The sequence below is a fragment of the Ursus arctos genome, unplaced genomic scaffold (genome assembly GCF_023065955.2).
Source record: "Ursus arctos isolate Adak ecotype North America unplaced genomic scaffold, UrsArc2.0 scaffold_17, whole genome shotgun sequence".
Lineage (NCBI taxonomy): Eukaryota > Metazoa > Chordata > Mammalia > Carnivora > Ursidae > Ursus > Ursus arctos.
The window spans coordinates 4,080,728-4,101,494 of NW_026622841.1; the positions used below are offsets into that span (position 1 = coordinate 4,080,728).

At 39.6% G+C, this 20,767-nt stretch overlaps 1 protein-coding gene across 1 annotated transcript in view; it reads right to left on the minus strand.

Moving 5' to 3' along the window:
* The window catches only part of ZNF407 (zinc finger protein 407), a 449,588-nt gene that overhangs the window by 144,781 nt on the left and 284,040 nt on the right, over positions 1-20,767 (minus strand). Inside the window, 1 exon segment of the mRNA XM_026496488.4 lies at positions 17,265-17,385. Within this exon segment, the coding sequence (XP_026352273.2) occupies positions 17,265-17,385 (121 nt within the window).

The window sequence follows — 20,767 nt, forward strand, 5'->3', positions numbered from 1 at the left end:
TTGGTAAGGGAAACAAGTATCACTGGTGGCAGTGTCAGCTTTTGGGAAGACATTTGAGGACGGCCTTCAGAATTAGAATATACACATACTCTTGGATTTAGGAATTCAATTTCTAGAAATTAACCACAAGAAGAATCATTAAGCCATTATTTAGAACACTACACTAAACACTAGGAAAAAATTTGAAACTGGATATGTGTTAACAGAGGAATGGGTCATTAATTTATGGTCCACACTGTGGGATTCAACACTGCTGAGAGCTAAGGGTTGTTATCTTGCAAGCCTGCTTCCCAGAGGAGGAGCTGGTCTCCTACAGAGCTTCATGGAAGCCAACTTCACCCTGGAAGAACACTGGGAGGGCACACCCTGATTACAGGAAGAGAGAGGGTATTCCCCAACCATGAATGTTTAGTGGTGTCAGGACAAGGCAAGAGGCCTGGTGGGCCAGGTCAATTGACTGCTCAACCACAACCCTGAACACACACACCCATGAAGGATGGGACTCCCTCAGTGGTGGAGCTGAACAGTTCCACAGTCAAAGGCCCAGAACTTTCCCAGTATGACATCCAACACTGTAAAACTGAGTGTTGCTTCAGAGCACAACAGATATGGACACGGGCTGAAGGTAGGAACAATAGCCATGCACCGGTCTATGACCTTCTCTCAGCAAATGCTGTTGACAAAGACCTGGTGTGTATGCTCATCATTATTCACCCTTATTTGTTGGACAAAAGCCATCAAATAAAATAAGGTAAACCTTATGTCCCACTGTGGAAAAATTTCCAAGACATACTATTAAGTTAAAACAAAAATAAAGCAAGTCCCAGATGAGTACATATATGGCTTCTTCTAGCTTTTAAAATTATATACACAAAGTCACAAAGATATATAACTGCATTAAATGGGTATAATAAGGATGGTCAGCAAACTATTGATGGTAACTATCTTTTTGGAAAGGTTTACAAGTCAGGAAACTTTCATGTTTGCTTAGTATGTTTGAAGCACTTGGATGATCATGAGAATATCTTCTAACTTTTACTCACGTAAAGTAAACATGATCAGAACACGTATTTTAAAAAGAAGTGGATTGTATAGTATTGTATGAAATGTAAATATTATAAACAATAAGCAGTACAGCCGACATAAGCTGGGAATTGACATCGGGAAAACCCTAAATGCAAAGATTCTCCTGTTTACATACAGACAATTCAAACTGATGAATCAGGTAAAAGATTTAAGTACAGTAAGTCAAGCTGTAAAGGTAACCACTTGGATTACCAAACAGAATCCTAGAATAAAAGCAGGGACGTCTGTAGCAGAAACTGAGGTAACTGAGCTAACATTTTTTGGATATATTACAACAGCCAGATGCTGTCTGCAAACCAAAAAAGAGAGGAATAAGCGAAGTACTTAGGTGATCTCCAGCGGGACCAAGATACGAATGACTAGAAGTGGTTCTCTCAGGGAAATGGGGTGCAGCAGTGAGACCGACTTTTCAAATGACCGAGTGCAAATAGTAAAAATAACGTACAATGATAAGTTTTATGGGTATTTAAGTAAAATAGATATTTAAATATAATGGCGTGTTTAATTACTTAAAAAATTATCCAAAGTCTTTTGCTTTTTTTAACTAAGACAAAAACGGTTTATAGGTATCAGAAGTAATCACAAAATACAATGTCCTGAATTTTTCCTGCAAATTTTAATTGGAGTTTCTGGATCACCCTCCTCTACATTCCATGAATTTTCTTTTCATTTTCCCCCTTAACTGGTGGCTTCTATTAAATAGGATAATTCCTACCAGATCACTTATATTCATGACTTTCTGCTGTTCATAAATCCCAATTCCTTGCAATCACATGGCTCTGACCACAAGAACTCATGTGTATTTTCTCTCCCCATTTCTCAGTTATAATTACACTAGTATTTGTTATGTGAAGGAAGGTGATGGGCATCATCTGACGCTAAAGCAGAGCCGTATCTTATAAGAAAAAAGAACCTGTAAGTCAGCACAGAAGTGGATAAAAACCAATGCATTACTGATCGTGTCCAACTACTCCTGAGTAGACACAGGTATCCGGGTTCCAGGTCACGGTGCTGTCCGAGTGCTCACAACCACGTTCTGAGTACAGCTAGCACAAGAAAGTGTGTGCACAGAGAAAGCTGCCCCATGGCCGCTGCACCACCAGCCACATGTGACCCCCAGGAGGCCTCTGTCCATCTGCACAGGTAGGTGCTGGTCTGAAAACCAAGGGAACAAGGCCAGGCTTCCAAACCCATTCCCTGGGAGGCACTTACAGAACAGAAGTCATGTAAGCCCATCACTGCTTGAGTTTATATGGAAAGTGTCCAGTAACAACAACAACAACAAATCTATTTCTTCATGCACTGACTTCCGTTTTCAAAATGAATTTACTCAACATGTATTTAATGTAGTGCCTACCACACACACAGCAGGAAACATACAAAGGAATCGTTTTGGTTCCACCCTCATAGACAATCGCGTTTGACAGATGCGTCGTGTACATCCACAGTGTGCTTCCTAACATGAAACTGAACCTTGAAACAGAATTGAAAATCTCACCGGTCCACCGCTCTACCCCTTTCAGCGACATCTTTAATTGATAATGGCCTAAAATCACTTGCTTTCCACACTATTTAAAATGCCTCACTGACTTCAACTGATCTCTAACGAGACCGATTATGTGCATACTTCCTGTGGATACAGCACCACCTTTGACGGGTTCATCCTGCAAGAATTTTGCCTCCCGCGCCCCTGCTCCCTGTTTCCAGAAGCAGGCAAACCTGCCCCCGCTCCTCACCACTCATGGCCCCATGGTCACATCCCATTGCAGTACTTCTCTATTCAATCTCTGCTCAAGGTACCTACAATCCGTAAGAAGAGCTAATCTGCTTTAAACCTAACCCCCTCCTTCCCGCCTTCCACTCTGCTGGAGAACAATGAAAATCACAAGGAAGAAAATGGTAGGAAGCAACACGGAACTCTGTTAGAAACTCAAATTATTTTGTTAGAACTTAACATTTCAAGAATGGCCCCCCTCCTACACCCTGTAAAGTGAGAAAAGGAGACTGATTTAAATGTGTGGCCAGACTTGGCCTGTCCTCCGTGTCCTATGGAGGGAGGAGGGGCCACTGGCAAGGGCAAGCCCCGAAGAACCTTGATTTCTCCTTGACTCTTCTTTAGCTCAAAGAGAAACAATACATTTCATTAACTGTTTCAACTCTCCGTATTCTGCTATCTAGGAAAGGAGGAAACTTCTACAGCAAGAGTTCTGTGAGTCTTTAACCTATTGTTCATGAGGAGTTTAAAGGGGGCGGACAAAGGGTACATTATATAGTGTGTTTCTCAAAGTTATTTGGCCACAGAAACACTTTTTCTAGGCTGAGCTAACAATACTGCATGAGATCATGATTTGTGAAAATCAAAATGTCCAGTTAGCCCTACAAACTGCTCCACCCCCTTCCACCAATCTTCTGTCCGGCGCAGTCAGCACCGGCAGAAACGCTCTTCAGCGCTATCTTGCCACTCTTTTCGTACTGGACCTGTGAAGCACAGTCCCCACCCGAGTCTTCATCTCTTTACGTTTATTTCCTTACAGGATGGGTTTTAGTCTTTCCTTTTCTGTTAACCACCCAAGCTTAGCAAAGTGAAATGCTGTAAAACCAGGAAAGGCATGTGGATGAGAAGCCTTCTGAGCAAAAAGGTGTGTACTAAGAACGTTCAGAAGGTGCAGGGGACCACCTTTTTAGGTCCACGCAATCACTGGAGTCATATTTGTAAGAGGGGTGAAGGCGGCAAAACGGTGGGCGTACGGAGACATACCGACGAAGGGGCCCAAACTACTTAAGTAGTACGTTACTAAACTGTGGCTGGAAATCAGTGACCTGAAATAGAGGCTACTTTACAAATCACGTTCCATATATATATTACATATATAGTATATATATGTAATATATATAATATAATAACGTGTAATACATATATGAAAATTTACTGTAGCATTTCTAGTTGAAAGCTTTTTCGTATTCAAGGTGACATAAGTAAAATTTCACTGAACCAAATGTTTCACACTGTTTCAGATAGTCTAGGCCAGAGCTTGGTTTTACTTGGGACAATCTAATAATGCTGAAGAGAAAAATAAAAAGGCTTGATTTAAAACACCAACAAGTTTGTGCACACAAGCCTAAGGCTGACTGGGTGGTGTCACAGACACATGTGATGGGTACATCACCATGCTCGAAGACTCTGGTAGTATAGTTGGGGAAGGGGCTCCCCTAAAATTTTAAGTACTTAAGTGGCCAAAGGGAGACGGCACTGTTCACACCCGGTTTAGTGGAGGAACTGGCCACTCATCCATCCCGGCTGGGATCAGAGCGAGGAGGCGCGACAGGAGATATGACTGGGAGTTTCCTTGCCGGCCCCTCTCTCCGGTAACTGCGCTGCGCTACCACGGGAAACCGCGAAACTTCCCCATCTTTGAAAGTCTTTCGAAAGAATCTTTCTCTGGTTCGAACTCCATTCCTTACAAAACTCCCTAAGTGTGTATTTGCTTGACAGTAGATTTCAAGTGAGTACTTTATTAATTTTGTTAAATTGAGTCTTATCAAGTGAGCACTTAAGGTTTTTCTAATTCTGAAGTTACAGGATCACTTTGTAAAACAGTTAATGGAAAACAGACACTGATGACGAGGGGCCACTGGATTTATTTAATAATCTACGTTCATGTTTACAAAATGCTCCACGTAATCCATTTAAAAATAATAACCGGTTCATTTCTGCCTCTGCACACAATGCTTCCCTTTGTCCCTTGTAAGTCTCTCAAATGTCTTATTTTAAAGGAATATATAGTACTCCCGGAAGACATTTTCCCATTTCTATTCTCTTCGACTCCTGCGAGCCCTTGTTCTGTGTGATAAGGCAATCTCCTCCGGGATCGGAGCTGTGTAGTTTCGCACCACGAGTGACAAGGACTCGGCTTGAATAACTGCTGTGCGCAGGTTGTAATTATGTCAGCTGGAGTGTTGAACAAGGGGACTGATTAATGTGAGCCCCGGCCCAGGCGCAGGCCCTATCAAAACCTCCGCGCAGGCCAGCAGTGGGGACGGGTTAAAGCAAAAAGACAAAACATGCTGTATCGCCCATGATAGATGAATTGCTCCAACAGTCTTCAGGCAGATGTTCCGGGACAGTATAATATACAATTACTCTGCCTTATCACTTTCCCAGGGACAATAAAGCTTCCTCCTTCTATAGCTCATGTGAGTGAAGGCAAAATTCGTTTTACTTTTACAACACTGACTCACTTATCATGGTGCCTTGATTGTGCTTTTACAGCTAAAGAAAACATATATTCCACTTTTAAACTAAAAAAAAAAAAAACCCTTAAAAATAAAACTGGAACCCTGTTTTGAATCTCTTCGACATCAGAGCACACAATGTTTTAAAAGACTGTTTTGTTAAAAATGGATTCAAGGAAGGTGATGTGCGCATGTGCATATTAGTTAAAAATAAGCACATATAACTCAAGAAGTAAGATTTGGGTCGCATAATCACTATATTCACAACATCGTGTTTCAACAGCCATACAGAAATCATTAACTGAAAGGAATATGTAATTAAAACTATATATATATGTGTGCTGATATCATCCATCTATTTCTCAGGCCCAGGCACACGGCCCCTGAGTCTGGGAGGATACTTTCCCAATGACACACTTATTACTGCCATTTCTACTTGGCGTCTCTGGGTCCCTTCTTCCTGAAGGACGCTGTGAGCCGAGGAAAAGGAGGCTGCCGCACAGCCAATGCTAAGAAGGACCTGCTTCAGGAGCACTGTGGTGACCGCGTCTGCTACGTTGCCTGGACTCACAGAAATGCTGCCCAGATTTGTGATAAGAAGTACAGAATCATCTGTAGGGAAATGAATACACTTCATTTTTAAAGTTAAAAAACCTACAACCCAAAACTTGAGATGCAACCATAATAACCATTTTGTGATAACCACAATTAATCATGAAACAGAGAAGCCAAAATTGCAGTGGGATCAAAGGAATCCATACACAATGTTCCTGAATGCGAAAACAAACAAACAAAAAGCATACCTCAACCTGTGGGACAATACGGATGACTTATTTCCACTTTGCAGTGCTGCGGTACAACTGACGCCCACACTCGGCACCTGTAACACACCCTAAGTCACGGACACAAATCACGTCTCCTATCTCGCCCTAAGGAGTGATAGATCTGCTTTCTCTCTTCATATCATACACACACTAACTCCAGTACCCACATGATCCTTATTATTACATCTCTCTAGGCAGGACCATTCCAGGAGAGTTCTATGGTCCTAGAAATGTGGCAATTTGAAGAAGGTAGGGGGTGAACCTAAAACAGTCAAACAAGCTTTAGCACAAATGGACACAGAAGATACTAGTAAGCCCACAACTGATAGAAGAGTTCTGCTGTACATATAATTACTTGGAGCAAGTCAAGCAAACGAAAGATAGAGGTAACACAAATCGCGTGGGCTGTAAATACATGGGGGAGTCAGGTGTCATCACAATAAATGGCTGAGCTCCTCCACTAGCTTATGACGTCACTAGAGTAGCCCGTTAGATTTACTGGCCTGAGAAGAACCCCGAGACACTCACAGAAATTGTTTAGAGTAAGTCATAGAAAAGATGTCACATTTTAAAAGACTGCATTTAAAAATGAGTGTTTGCTACATGACTACACCGGACTGTTGGCTGGTGCTAAGCAAATTTCTGAATCGCATGTAACAGTTAAAGTAATATAGGCTTTGTGGAAATTCTTACAAAACAAATAAAATCCTAATGTTGGGGGGGGGCTGTGGGGAAGGGAAAGCAGAATAATACCATTACACAATCTCTATGTTCTTGATTCAAAAGATTTAACACAACAAAGGTGAAAGTGGGTGCTGTGCAGCCCCCCCAAAATGCAGAGACATCATCAGAGCAGAGGTTCTGAAGCCGCGGCTCTCCATCTCAAGAGAGTGGTCCGACAGCGCGAACATGAGCTGCTGCCCTGCGTCCCGAGGGCTCCCACTGAGGCACACGGGACCGCTCAAAAAATACCATCGGTGCCCCCCCCCAATGCGCAGAACCCGAACCCGGCACCTTAGCTGCACCGTGGCGCTCAACGTCGCCATCTCGGCTGGCGCTCTCACCTTGGCATGAAAGCACATACATGCAATTTAAAAAGCAATCCTGAGCAAACACATGAAAACAAACACCCAAGGACACTGTGCACCCACCCGTCCGCCCTCCCAGCCTCTCCCAAGCGTTCTCCCAGAGCAGCCCTCAAGACGGGCTTCCCTCAAGAGCAGCCAGCCCGGACTCTCACCATGGCTTCCCTTCGTGCACCCAGCTGGGGTCCGTTCCAGCCCTTGGCGAGAACCGCTCTTCCCGGGACAGTCAGTGACCTCTTGGTGACTGAGGCAGGGGGACTACACTGCCCTCATGTTACCGAACGAACGTCTGGCGCGGCTGAGCACTGCTCGCCTGCTGCCCTGACGTCCCTTCCGTTTCCGGGAAGTGGCTTCTTGGTCTCTCTTACACTTGCTATTTGCCCCTGTGCATGTCTCGTTTTCCACATTTTCCAAGGGAGATTTTGCTCCTATCAAAACCTCCAAGTTCTACGGACAGTAGCGCTCGTTATACGCCCACTGCCATTTCCGTGAGGACAGCACAGGGTGTCTCGGAGTCCACACTGCCCGAAGCTCACTAGCTCTGCTGCGGGGAGCTTCCTCCTCTGGCAGCGGAGGCCTCGGGCATGGCACTGCCCCTCCGCCTGTAGCCCTGGCCCTGGCACACACCCGTCACCCTGCCCTTGAATCCATGTGTTCCAGCTCCTGACGAGCATGTGACTCCACCTCCCTCTCTGTCCTCGGCCACACTGCCAGTTTAGGGTCGCGCACTCACGATGTTCTGTGGGCACCTCTGCAACTGTCTACAACATGACCTCCCGTCCCTGCTCTGTCCCTCTCCGGCTCACCGTTTGCGCGGCATCAGTGATCTTTGACAAATGTGAGTATGTCCCTTTCCTGCTCAAAACTCTCCACTGGCTCCGCACTGCCTTTGCGGGAAAACTCCAACTGTCCCGCGTGGACCTCTTGCTGCCCTGCACCCCCTCACCCATATGCCCTACAATCTAGGCTTGCTGAAATGAGAAGGTAACTTACGGTCAAATGAAAAGTGTACTTTGGGAGTAGAAAGTCAAACAGAATCTTACCTTTAACTAAAATGAAAGCGATCTTAAGTTTTTAGGGCAAAAAAAAAAAATTCTCTTTTTACCCCAAATAATACAATCCAAAGGGCTGATTCAAGCTCAAGTACTAAAATTTACCACATTTTCTCTCAACGGGAAAATGCTAATTCGGTTTTATGACATTTCAAATACTTGTAAATAAATGCTGTAACTTAAAAAGAAGAAACAAAACACACTGAGGAAAGAAAGGGCCAAGTAGAGGTCACCAACATGTATTCATCAAATCTTATATAAGAGTGAATGATCTCCAAACAGCGTCATAGGATACAAAAGATACGAAATGAGGGATGAGGGTTGTTTAGCAAGATTCAAGTCGAAATAATTAAGAGTAAGGAATTACACATTAAGGGGCAAGAATAAGAGTTAATATTAGGTTTAAATTCCCTGTAGGGAAAAGTATCAGGTTACATATCATGTCACAGAATAAGAGATTCTGGTTCATTTCTACGGCAGCTCACTTGTAGCTGTGTAGTAAAGAAGAGCACAGTATCGTTTCCTTAAAAAAAGAAAGAACGAACGAACGAACTTAGGAGTACTTCTTGTTCTAGAACTTCTCACAAACATTGTACTTCTCAAAAATAGGAGAAAGCCAACAGTTTGGGCTGCATTCCTTTAATCAAGAAAATGAAGACACAGTCTTATTTTTCGAGACCTTCTAAAGGCAAAGCCAGAACGTGTGCACGCGCTACCGCAGGGCAGGCAGTGTGTCGCTCCGCGAACAAAAGGGGGTTTAACTTAGAGAAGGCCGCTCCTTCTTGCGCCTCCTACAAACTACTGCATCACCGTTCTGTAAATGTTGCAAGTGTTTCTTTCTCTCAGTTTTTTACGGGCCCTGAAGTAGCGATATTTCAGAATCTGTGAAAACAAAGTGGTATAACCACGACCTCATCATTCTCACTGAACTAATGACAGCTGGTCAAACTTTTATACACTTGATCGTCTGTTTTGTTATTTTCTCTGACACCCACGGCGGAGTCTGTGAAACTCAATCCCACACTGGAAGGTGTGCCTGATGTTCTACTGACTCTTGTCAGTCCCTCCTGGTGATTACCGAGTTTTCCCTAATAAGCTACTCTGTGTGAGCGCTGGCGCTAGGAGATATAGATAGTTACACAGCGGAGTGTTTTGTTGTGTGATAATAGCTCTAATGTCTGAGGAATAACTTATTATGCAAGAGACTATTGCCCAAAAAAATATTTTCTATTTTTTTCATCTCTAAGGCCTTTCTTTCTGCCACAATATATACAGATATATCTAACTACCACCCAGGGGACTGTCCATAGTAATTCCTTGTAGAAAGACCATCCCCAAAGATAGCTTTGGTCCTTTTATAATGACTGGATTTGGGATTCGGCAACAGCAGGTTAGATAAACATGTTTGTCTAGATTCTACTTGAAGAGATAGCAGAGGGAATGTGTGGTCACTTTGTGTTCAAAATGGCTCTTCTAATTAATCTGTGATCTCAATGCTTATTTCAGCCTCCTCGACAAACAAAACAACTTACTTGTATGATAAACAGAATGAATTAGCTCAGATTTTTTTTTCCCTTTTAAAGACATCTGAACAGATTTGTAATTTTTAATGCTATGGAATCTATTTGTTTAAAGGTCCGCAGATTTTCTTTGACTTAAATGAGTTTTGTTAGATGAAAATTTACCCACTTTAACTAAAGACCTGACATAAAGCACTCGTGCTGTATCAGCACACAGCCTGTCAGGCCACAAAGAAAATTTAAAAAGCCTATGTGCTTGGGTGCTAGAGGGCAGGGAAGAAAAGTCTGAGTAGAAGATGCAAGGTATAAAAATAACATTAGGCATAAACAGTATAGAAAATACAAAACCAAATCAGAACCACAATTAGAACCACTGAGATTTTTTAAAAATCACTAATAGAACAGAGAAAATGAGGAGATACTTGTTCAGAGAGAATTTAGTTTCTGCTGAAACAGATAAAAGCATTAGGCAAAAAAGAATACATTTACATACAGTACAACTTTCTTAAATATAGAAAATCTGAAAAGAAGATACAATTAGGTCATTTTATTAGACAACCCCTCAAAAAACGCCACCTAAACTTACCAGAAACATCTACAACTCTGTAAGGATCGTCCTGACACATGCTGGGAGAATCTTCCTAAGCAGTATTGATGCTTGCCAATGACCAAACGTGGCTTCACAAACCAGCCACGCTACTGACATCTACCTGTGGTTAGCTGAACTGTGGGTGGGTAGCAAGCAGCAAGGGGCAGCTCGCCAGGAGCAAGCGCCCGCCGCAGACACAGGACCACGGGCACAGGCGGAAGAAAGCCTTGCAGGTGTCATCATATTATGAAAAGTTTGTCAAGTAACTGGATTTTTAGAGGCTTTCAAACTAACCTTTCAGCCTAGTCCTTTTTAGTGTTCTATTCCGTTAACTGGATTAGCAGTTACAATAGAGTAGAATCTAACGAGACAACAGGCTTGAAGGAAATGAAATAATGAAATAGTATTCACTGGTACTTTACATGATAAAAATGTTTGGGGGCTTTTTTTTAATGTTGGGTCTTTTTGTTTGTCTGATTTGGTGAGAACATTTAAGTCCTATTTTCTTAGCTACGTTCAATTACATAACAGTCTTACTGGAAACAGTCACCATGTTTTACATCAGATCCTCAGGCCTTTTTATCTTCTAACAAGATCTGTACCCTTTTGTTGTTGCTGTTTTTTGTTTGTTTTGTTTAAAGATTTTTATTTATTAGAGAGAGAGAGAGAGAGAGAGAGTGCACAAGCATGGGGAGCGGCAGGCAGAGGGAGAAGCAGACTTCCCGCTGAGCAGGGGGCCCGACGTGGAACTCGATCCCAGGACCCTGGGATCATGACCTGGGTTGAAGACAGATGCTTAACCGACGGAGCCCCCCAAGCGCCCCCCAAGTCTATACCCCTTTACCAGCCTCTCCCCACTTCTCTGGCGCTCACCACCCTCAGCCCCTGGAAACGACTTTTCTGCTGTTTCTACGGGTTTGCCCTTTTTTTCCCCCCTAAGATTCCATATACAAGTGATATGCAGTATTTGCCTTTCTCTGTCTAGCTTATTTCACTGACAAAAACAGTTTTGATTTAAAGTCTGTTCTGATATAACTAGGCTTGTGGCATCAATCAAATTGCTTTAAATATAAATTTTATCTAATATTAATACTACATATTTTCATTTGATTACTTTTATGTAGTGTCATTATTCTTGGAGAACTTCAAAATCACCCAAAAGAAAAGAATGCTACCTCTGATTTTTCTGATAAAGAAATGTGTGCTGTTCACTTGGTATGTATAATTTCACTTCTCTCTTGCTATACACGATGTTCGGCTACAGAGACTAACACCTATTTTGTTTTTTTCTTCTTTTCATCATTCAGGGCAAATCCAAGTTTGCTCTATCCACTGCTTCTCCCGGCACAACCTGTGACCCTGCACAGGAAGTCAAAGGAAAACTGAAACTCTCGGAAGAGATCATCCTAAAGGAGAAAATTATCCCCTGTGGAGTTAGTCTCCCTAGCTCAGGATGCTGCTAGAACAAATGGAAGATAAGAACAATGAGACCCACCGTACACTGAATTCTTAATGCCACAATAACCAAGGTAGTTTGTCTTATTATTTAATTATGCATAATAAACATAAAATGTTTATATAGCAAAATTACATACAAATGCATAATATTAGCTAAGACCTGAAACAAATTTTCATAATTGAGACTCTTTATAGAAATATATGTTTGAAAAATTAATTCAAACTTTAAGGGGAAATAAATAATTATTACAAATACAATTTTTTGTCCTTGCATCTTAAAACTACCCAAAAAATGCTTCCAGCATCAGGTAAAATGAAATAACAATTCAATTGAAAGTATTTTCGACAAAAAACATCTTTTTGACAACTATTTTCTAAGACAGATAAAAACAATTAGAGGGTCACACATACTTCAAGTGGGTGTGACAAATGGCAAATTCTACCTACTCCAGTCATGAGGGTGAAAACTTAACCAAATTTATAAAAAAATACTAAAGAAAATATTCAGAGTAGTAATAAGAGAGAAGTGAAGGAGTATCACAAAAAAATCCATTTTTAGTTGTGATATCATTTCTTCAGTTAAATGTTACATAAAATATTCTTAGCTTCCCCGTCACCCAGACAGGGAAGAAAAATCTTGAGTTCAAAACCTCATGTATTAAAGACTTCTTTGGAATACCCCGGCTGAGCGCTAAGTGAGCCAACAAGTAGCAGTGGGGGAGTCAAAGTGTATTTCCTACAAGTGTAGCAAAGAATGGAGTGAATCTTTCCTAGGATGCAGAAATTGTAGATTTTATTCCACAGCTCTATGATATAGCATATTTCTACTGGGGTTATAATATCAAGTAATTTAAAAATAATAAAAATAGTAAATAAAATGAAAAGTGGAATAGTAAAAAAAAAAAATCTGTCAAAGACTGTGTATAAGACTGAAAGTACAAAGGCAGCTGTACAGCTGAGGAAAACTCTGGCCAAAAGCAATCTTAGGGAACACGTACGCTATTCCAAGATCCATAACATGGACACAGTACATAAATGATCAAATTGCCAGAGTTTGACTTGAAATTTTGGTTTCCTTTAATTTGCTAAATGACATTTAAGGTTTAACATATGATTATCCTTAATATTTTTAATATTGCAGGTAGCATTTTGTCTTCTTTTTTTTTTTTTAATGACTTACCAGGTTTACTATTTAATATACATTTATTGTATTTCCCCCATAAATCCTAAATAAAAAACAGAAGCCAATTAGAAGAGGAGTTACGTGTAAAAGAAAGCCCGAGTATAACCATCTATTTTGTTGGGAGAGCCAGTGTCACCAGTGAAACAGAATATAGTTTGATATTAATAAATTCTATGGGGAAATAAGGATTTACATTTTTAGAAAGGGTACTTACTACAACGTTTTAAAGGTTTTCTATTTTGTAACACAGAAGTGACAATATAAAACAAAGGGAAATTAAAATATAGAAAAATGCTGGACTGTTTCCATTTTAATGTAGAAACAAATCTAAAGAATTTGCTGCACAGATAATATGGCAGGACAGTGTGCTATGAATCTAAATTTATGCTTTGAAATTATAATGAATAGTAATTAATGGTGAAAAAGTTATGAAGTAATGATGGAATATACTGATTTGTAATGGATTAGACTTTTGGATATTTTAGACAGCAAAAGCTTAGGAAAGGGGTCCATGTTTACATCTGAATAGAATGAGATGTCATTGCCTAAATTAATAATGCAAACTTGAAAAATAGCCCCAGGTTCAAAAGACCAATTATAAAATTCTTTTGTAAACAAATCTATATTCACATTTTTCATGAATAATTATAACTACAAGTATTTCTTCACTAATGTTCAATTTATAAAATGAAAAATATATTTTCAAGTGAAACTTAAGTAATACTTCAGTTTCTAATGACGGTAAACGTACCTGCAAATTAGTGTTAATAATAACAAACACAGGAATAATTTTTATGTATCTATATTAAGAACAAATAAAAATCTAAATGGGAAAAAAGTTACTTAAGTGTTTTTAGCAATAAAATATTATGGAAAAATATCAATAAGACAAATATAACCACATCATCTTCAGAAATATGTGATTATCTTATGGATATTTTTATTCTATGGAAATCATACATACTCAAATTTATCCTGTGAAAAAGATATTTTCCTTGTTGTAAGGTAGACATGGTAAGCATTTTCTTACTACACTATGCAACCAAGACAATCGTTGTGAACTTCTCTGCTCATTTTTTAATCTTTTGCTCATCAACAAGAAAACAAAGATATCTGTTGTAAATTTCGCATTTCGTTCATAATTCCTAACATCAATATTCATATATTTGCAAGGTTCTGTATTCCTAAGCAAGATCAACTTGCCTTTGTTCACTAGTGAAGCAGACCTAACCACATGTACAGACTGATAAAACTGTCATATAAACAGAAAGCGTTCAAACTATTAACCGTCAATAATAATCAAATTTCCAAAAAGTTTTAAGTAAAGATAAAACCAACCTTCTATCAAGAATTTCAAACATTTCAAAAGGAAATTCAATAGACATCTTTGGACGGAAGTGTCCTGAGTACTATTTCATAGGACAGTGACAATATTCTCAGAAAACACAATCTCCTTTTACCCACAGTGGCTGTTCGGAGGTGCCACGGGGATGGAACCCAGCTACCTCAGACGCCCTTCTAAATGGAAGTGATGCTACATCAGGGATATAGCATGCGTACAAGACAGGGAATAATACAACCTCAGCAAAAGCGTAATACGATTTCACACCAAGAAAACCCGAAATACTTTGAAATGTTTATGCATACAAAGACTAAGAGTCTACCAAAACACAGTACTTATCAGTGAGACAATATTCAAATTCCAACCTTTGCAGTAATACTATTAAAAGCCATATCGTATTTCTAGGAATTTCTTTTACAAAAAAAAACACGGATATGCAAAAGATTAAGGAATAAGCATTTTCAAATGAAAATGCCTAAAAATGGCCAAAAACGTCTAAAAACTTCAGAAAATGACTACTGTTTATTAATCTAACTCAAAGCCATGCAAGTATCAGAATCACATTGTAGACAAGTGGTCTTCAAATGAGGCATTCAAAATTCTAATTGTGATTATGTAATAATTGATTCTGGATTTAATGTATTTCTAACAACTTCAAAACTGGGGGAAAAAATCCATCAGGGCATGTATTATAAATAAATTTCAACACACTGAAGACCTTCAGGGCATCGAAACTCTTGCACCACCTCACTGAACACAATCCTGAGATCACAAGGTGAAGTAACACCTGTGACCATCCAAGGGACAATCTGAGATGAGAGGACACCCAGGGCTCCAGTGTCTCGGCCAGCCCGTGCTCCTCCTCTAACGTAAGCGATGGTCCCATAAGGCTGCTACTCTAACCACCCATACTTCATGAGAGGTTTAGGATGTCAGTGCACGCTAGGTCAGCTCCTCCAGAGCCCGAGCTCTCAACTACACCTCCTGCTTACCCCAGAATGAGGACATGGACCGGACGCCAAAGCTAACCCATAGCTACTCTGATCAGTAACTCCCCCGCTAGAAAATTTTTTGCTTGTCAGAACAGTATCATGTAATTATTTCCTAATATTATAAGTAAATATTACAGGTGTTAACGAAGAAATCCACTTATAAGCAGTAAAAACCACTTTTATCTACTTTATATAGGGGTCTGGACATGATCCTGTTTGAAATAATAGTTCTGCTACTTAAGATAACAGTTTGGAAACCATAGTTATACGAGATTAATGAAACAGAAAGGTAGTTACAATTTGTTAAGTACGAAAAAATTTATAGGTAACAAAAAATCCCTCAGACCCATAACTCAAATCTAACGCATACAATATAGACTGAAAGGATATAATCCTGAGCTAAAAATGACACTTAAGGGCAATTTTTACATTTTTCTAATTGCCTTTCTGCATTTAACAGAGAAGGCAACTATACAGTATGACCTCTTCAATAAGAAAAAGAACATTCAAACTGTTTATTTTTTAAAGAACTCATATCAACACCTTAAAATGTGTATGTTACCTCTAATTGGATCACCATTTTACCAAATTTCCAAGAAACACCAATCTAGTCCTAAGCAAAGATAGAACTCATAAATGTTGAATGAATGAATAATTAATGAATGAAATATATCTGTAATATCTCTGTACTATTAAATGACCTTTAACATAAAACTTAATGCAATAATGAGGATAATAATAAAGATTATGGCAATACATTTACTGAATGCACAGGCTACATCCACAGGAATACAAAAATGTCTTTTTTAACGAAGACTTCAGGCTTAAGATACATATATATTCTAACGTTTAACAAAAGTGGGGGCTGTGTTGAAAGCACCACCCTCAAATTTTCTGTGTCGTCATGTGTAACGGGGTCCATGAGATCTCAGGATGGAGAAGGCCCTCACCCGGTGATTCAGGCTGCACAATGTGGCTGATGAGGCTCCTAAGACAGACGTCATTTGGCTGCCTGCAAACTTTGTGGTGTCCAAGAAACCCCCCAATGTGCTCTGAACTCACTCTCACGGGCTCCAGCTAGAGCCTGATCTGGCTGCAATGTCCATTTCCCATTTTCTTCTCCACCCCGCACTCTCCGCACACCCATCATACAGTACAGCAGGACTACTTACCATCGCCTGACTGCATCTCCGATCGTGGCACCTACGCTTGGCTGTGGCTGCAAGGTTACCTGCACTATGGGAGACATCACTCGGCCACCGAGGCCCTCAGGGAGCGGGCCAAGCACATGTGATCTCCACCACACTGTCAGCCCGAGCATGCTACAGCACACCATTATCTCCTGCACCCATGGGTCGTTGAAATTTACCTATCTTCTAAGTCCTGACTGAAATGTCTCCTCTGGGAGGACGTCCGTGTGGCTAGACTTGTTCCTTCCTATGGACGCTCCTGGCCTTTTTATTTCCTCACTGAAATCTGCATTATAATTATTTAGAAGTAGTACAAGGCACCTACTATGCTACAATATCCTTCAAGGCAAGAAACACTTCTTGTATTGTCTTCATTGCCTGAAAATGCTTCACTCAGTATAGATGAGATGCCCCATGCATGGAATAACTGATGAAATGAAATGGTCCCTTACTTTGGCAAAGAAATAAAATCACATGAAATTCAGATGTACAAAGAAAACAAAACTTAAATGATAAGATTATAAAAAATGAAAAATAACTTTACAATTTTAAAAATAGTCACTAAAATTTGATGGCAAAATATATTCTCAACCTAATACGTGACTCCTGCTTTACACTGTGCTAATCTGTGTTGATCAGAAAAACGATTCTTTCCTGTGAATCCGCCATGGTGACCACCTGACTCTACCTGCTTGGTAATGAACCCTTACCTGTAGTCACACCAGGGGCATCTGTAGGGCTTCTCTCCCGTGTGCACCCGCTTGTGCCGAGTCAGATGAGACTGGGTTGTGGAGGCAAAGTTACATTCATCACATTTGAAAGGTTTTTCTCCTGCAAAATATAAAGCAATGCTGTACATGAATAATTATAAAAACTGGAAATGAAGGGCTAAACCTGTTACTGACAATTAAAAATAAACTTATTTCCATAAAAACTTAAGAATATAGTTCAATGGACTATACACATTTAGGACACTTGAATATTCATTCCCAGAGTGAAAAAATTAGAAGACACTACTGGTTTTTATTTCTATATTTGAATGGAAGCAAGGTATATATTATGGAGCTCAAATGTAACTTACACAAACAGATATCTAAATTACAGCCTGGTCTAGCACTGAATTTGGAGTCATTTAACAAACTGTGTTACACTAGAGCCATTATAAAAATCTGAGGATAAAACCATGAAAAAGCATATAACAGAAATATTCTTTGAATATATAGTATAAAATCTTAAATTTAAATATGAAGAAAAAATAAAGCTATAATTTGATACCAATTAAAAAACTGTTAGAGGTAAGGAAAAATTACGATTCACTCAAGTTGAGTAAGAGGTCACCACAGAAAAAAGGCCTCCAAGAAACATGTGCGATACTATTTCTGAGCATTCCGCTGTGTAGGTCTGACTGCTCTGCCCGCATACGTGTTTTACCCATCAGCTGGTTCAAAGCTTGCACACCACTCGTGGCTAGGCCTTTAACTGATCTCTCTCTCTGCGTGAACCACTCCTCCTCCACACACACACTCAAAGAAATGATCAAATCTTAGTTTTTAATTGTACTTGCCACACCGGCTGGTAAGCACTTGAAATATGGCTATTTAATTTCACTCAATATAAATTTTAAATTTAAAAAACTGATATGGGATTTACCTGTAGAAAAAAATGTTTATATCTGTATAAAACAGGCTGGCAATACAAATCTACTTTTTGAAGTGTAAATTTTATCAAATCTAAATATAAATCACAGATTTGATATAAAAATTCAGCCTCTGAATAGAGATGTGCTAGAATTGTAAAATGCACTCCAAGTTTCAAAATCCTAGAACCAAAAAATAAAATATCACTAATAATCTTATATTGATTTCATGTTGAAATGATAATAATTTGATATATTTGGTTAACTTTTTTTTTGAGTTTCAAGCTTTATTTAAATTCCAGTTAGTTAACACACAGTGTTAATACTAGTTTTAGGAGTAGAATTTAGTGATTCATAACTTACATACAACACCCAGTGCTCATCATAACAAGTGCCTCCTTAATTCCCATCACCTACTTCCCCCAACCCCAACGCCAACGCCCCCCAACTCTCCTCCAGGAACCTTCAGTTTGTTCTCTATAGTTAAGAATCTGTTTTATAAGCTTTGCCTTCCTCTTTTTCCCCCCCATGTTCATCTCTTTTGCTTCTTAAATTCCACCTGTAAGTGAAATCATATGGTACTTTTCTTTCTCTGACTTATTTTACTTAGCATAATACACTCTAGCTCTATCCACACTGTTGCAAATGGCAAGATTTCAACCATTTTGATAGCTGAATAATATCCCTATATATATATACTAATGAATACACACAAACACACACACCCCACATCTTCTTTATCTATGCATCAGTTGATGGCCATTTGCAATTTTTCCATAATTTGGCTATTGTTATTAATGCTGCTATAAACATTGGGGTGCATGCGTCCCTTTGAATCAGAATTTTTGTACCCTTTGGGTAAATACCTAGAAGTGCAATTGCTAGATCATAGGGGAGTTCTATTTTTTTTTTAAGGTTTTATTTATTTATTTATTTGACAGAGAGGGAAACAGCCAGCGAGAGAGGGAACACAAGCAGGGGTAATGGGAGAGGAAGAAGCAGGCTCCCAGCAGAGCAGGGAGCCTGATGTGGGGCTCGATAACAGGACCCTGGGATCACACCCCCAGCCAAAGGCAGACGCTTAATGACTGAGCCACCCAGGTACCTGGGGAGTTCTATTTTTAATTTTTGAGAATCCTCCATAATGTTTTCCAGAGTGGCTATACCAGTTTGCATTTCCATCAACAGGGTAAGGTGGCTCCTCTTTCTCCGCATCTTAGCCAACATCTGTTGCTTCCTGTGTTGTTAATTTTAGCCATTCTGATAGGTGTGAGGTGGTCTCTCATTATAGTTTTGATTTGTATTTCCCTAATGATGAATGATGTTGAGCATCTTTTCATATGTCTGTTAGCCATCTGGATGTCTTCTCTGGAAAAATGTCTATTCATGTCTTCTGAATTTGTATGGAACCACAAAAGACCCCGAATGGCCAAAGCAATCTTGAAAAAAAAAGCAAAGCTGGAGGCATCACAATTCTGGACTTCAAGTTATATTACAAAGCTGTAGTGATCAAGACACTGTGGTACTGGCACAAAAACAGACATATGGATCAATGGAACAGAATACAAAATCTAGACGTGAACCCACAACTATATGGTTGACTTAACCTTTGACAGAGCAGGAAAGAATATCCAATGGGAAAAAAGACAGTCTCTTCGACAAATGGTGCTGGGGAAGCTGGACAGCTCCATGCAAAAGACTCAAACTGGACCACTTTCTTACACCATGCACAAAAAAAAAAAAAAATTCAAAACGGATGAAAGAGCTAAATGTGTGAGGGGAAACCATCAAAATCCTACAGGAGAACACAGGCAGCAACCTCTTTGACACTGGCCACAGCAACTCCTTAACTAAATATGTCTCTGGAGGAAAGGGAAACAAAAGCAAAAATAAATTATCTGGGACTTCACCAAGATAAAATGCTTCTGCACAGTGAAGGAAACAATCAACAAAACTAAAAGGCAACCTTTGGAATGGGGGAAGATATCTGCAAATGATATATCTGATAGAGGGTTAGTATCCAAGATACATAAAGAATTTGTAAAATCCAACACCCAAAAAATAAACAATCCAGCTAAAAAATGGGCAGAAAACATGAATAGACAGTTAACTATTTAAAAAGGCATTTCACCTGTTACTTTTTTGTTTTTTAATATAGTTGTCAGGAAACTTAAAATGACAGGTGTAGCTCGCATGACATTTTTGTTGGACAGCAATGAACTAGAGAAAAACATCACAACCACCTCCCCTCCCCAAAATGATTTATAATATACAATAATACTCTCCTCGGCAAACATTCGTTCTGCGAATTTTTACACATAGATTGATTTTATGTATTTTTCAATAATTCTACTTGTCACTTCTTAGTTCTGGTATTTTTTGAATAGTTTTATGAGTATACTGAGTTACGCAGAAAACAAAGGGTGAACTACCTTGGTGTAAAATGACTCTACGTCAATTCACTGAGCAACAAAACTACACCTGTCCTGAAAACCAGAATGTGTAGAATCTTGTCCACTTTTCTTTCCAAGCCTATTAAATGGCAGTTAGCTGAACGCATACACCTCTCATCTGATG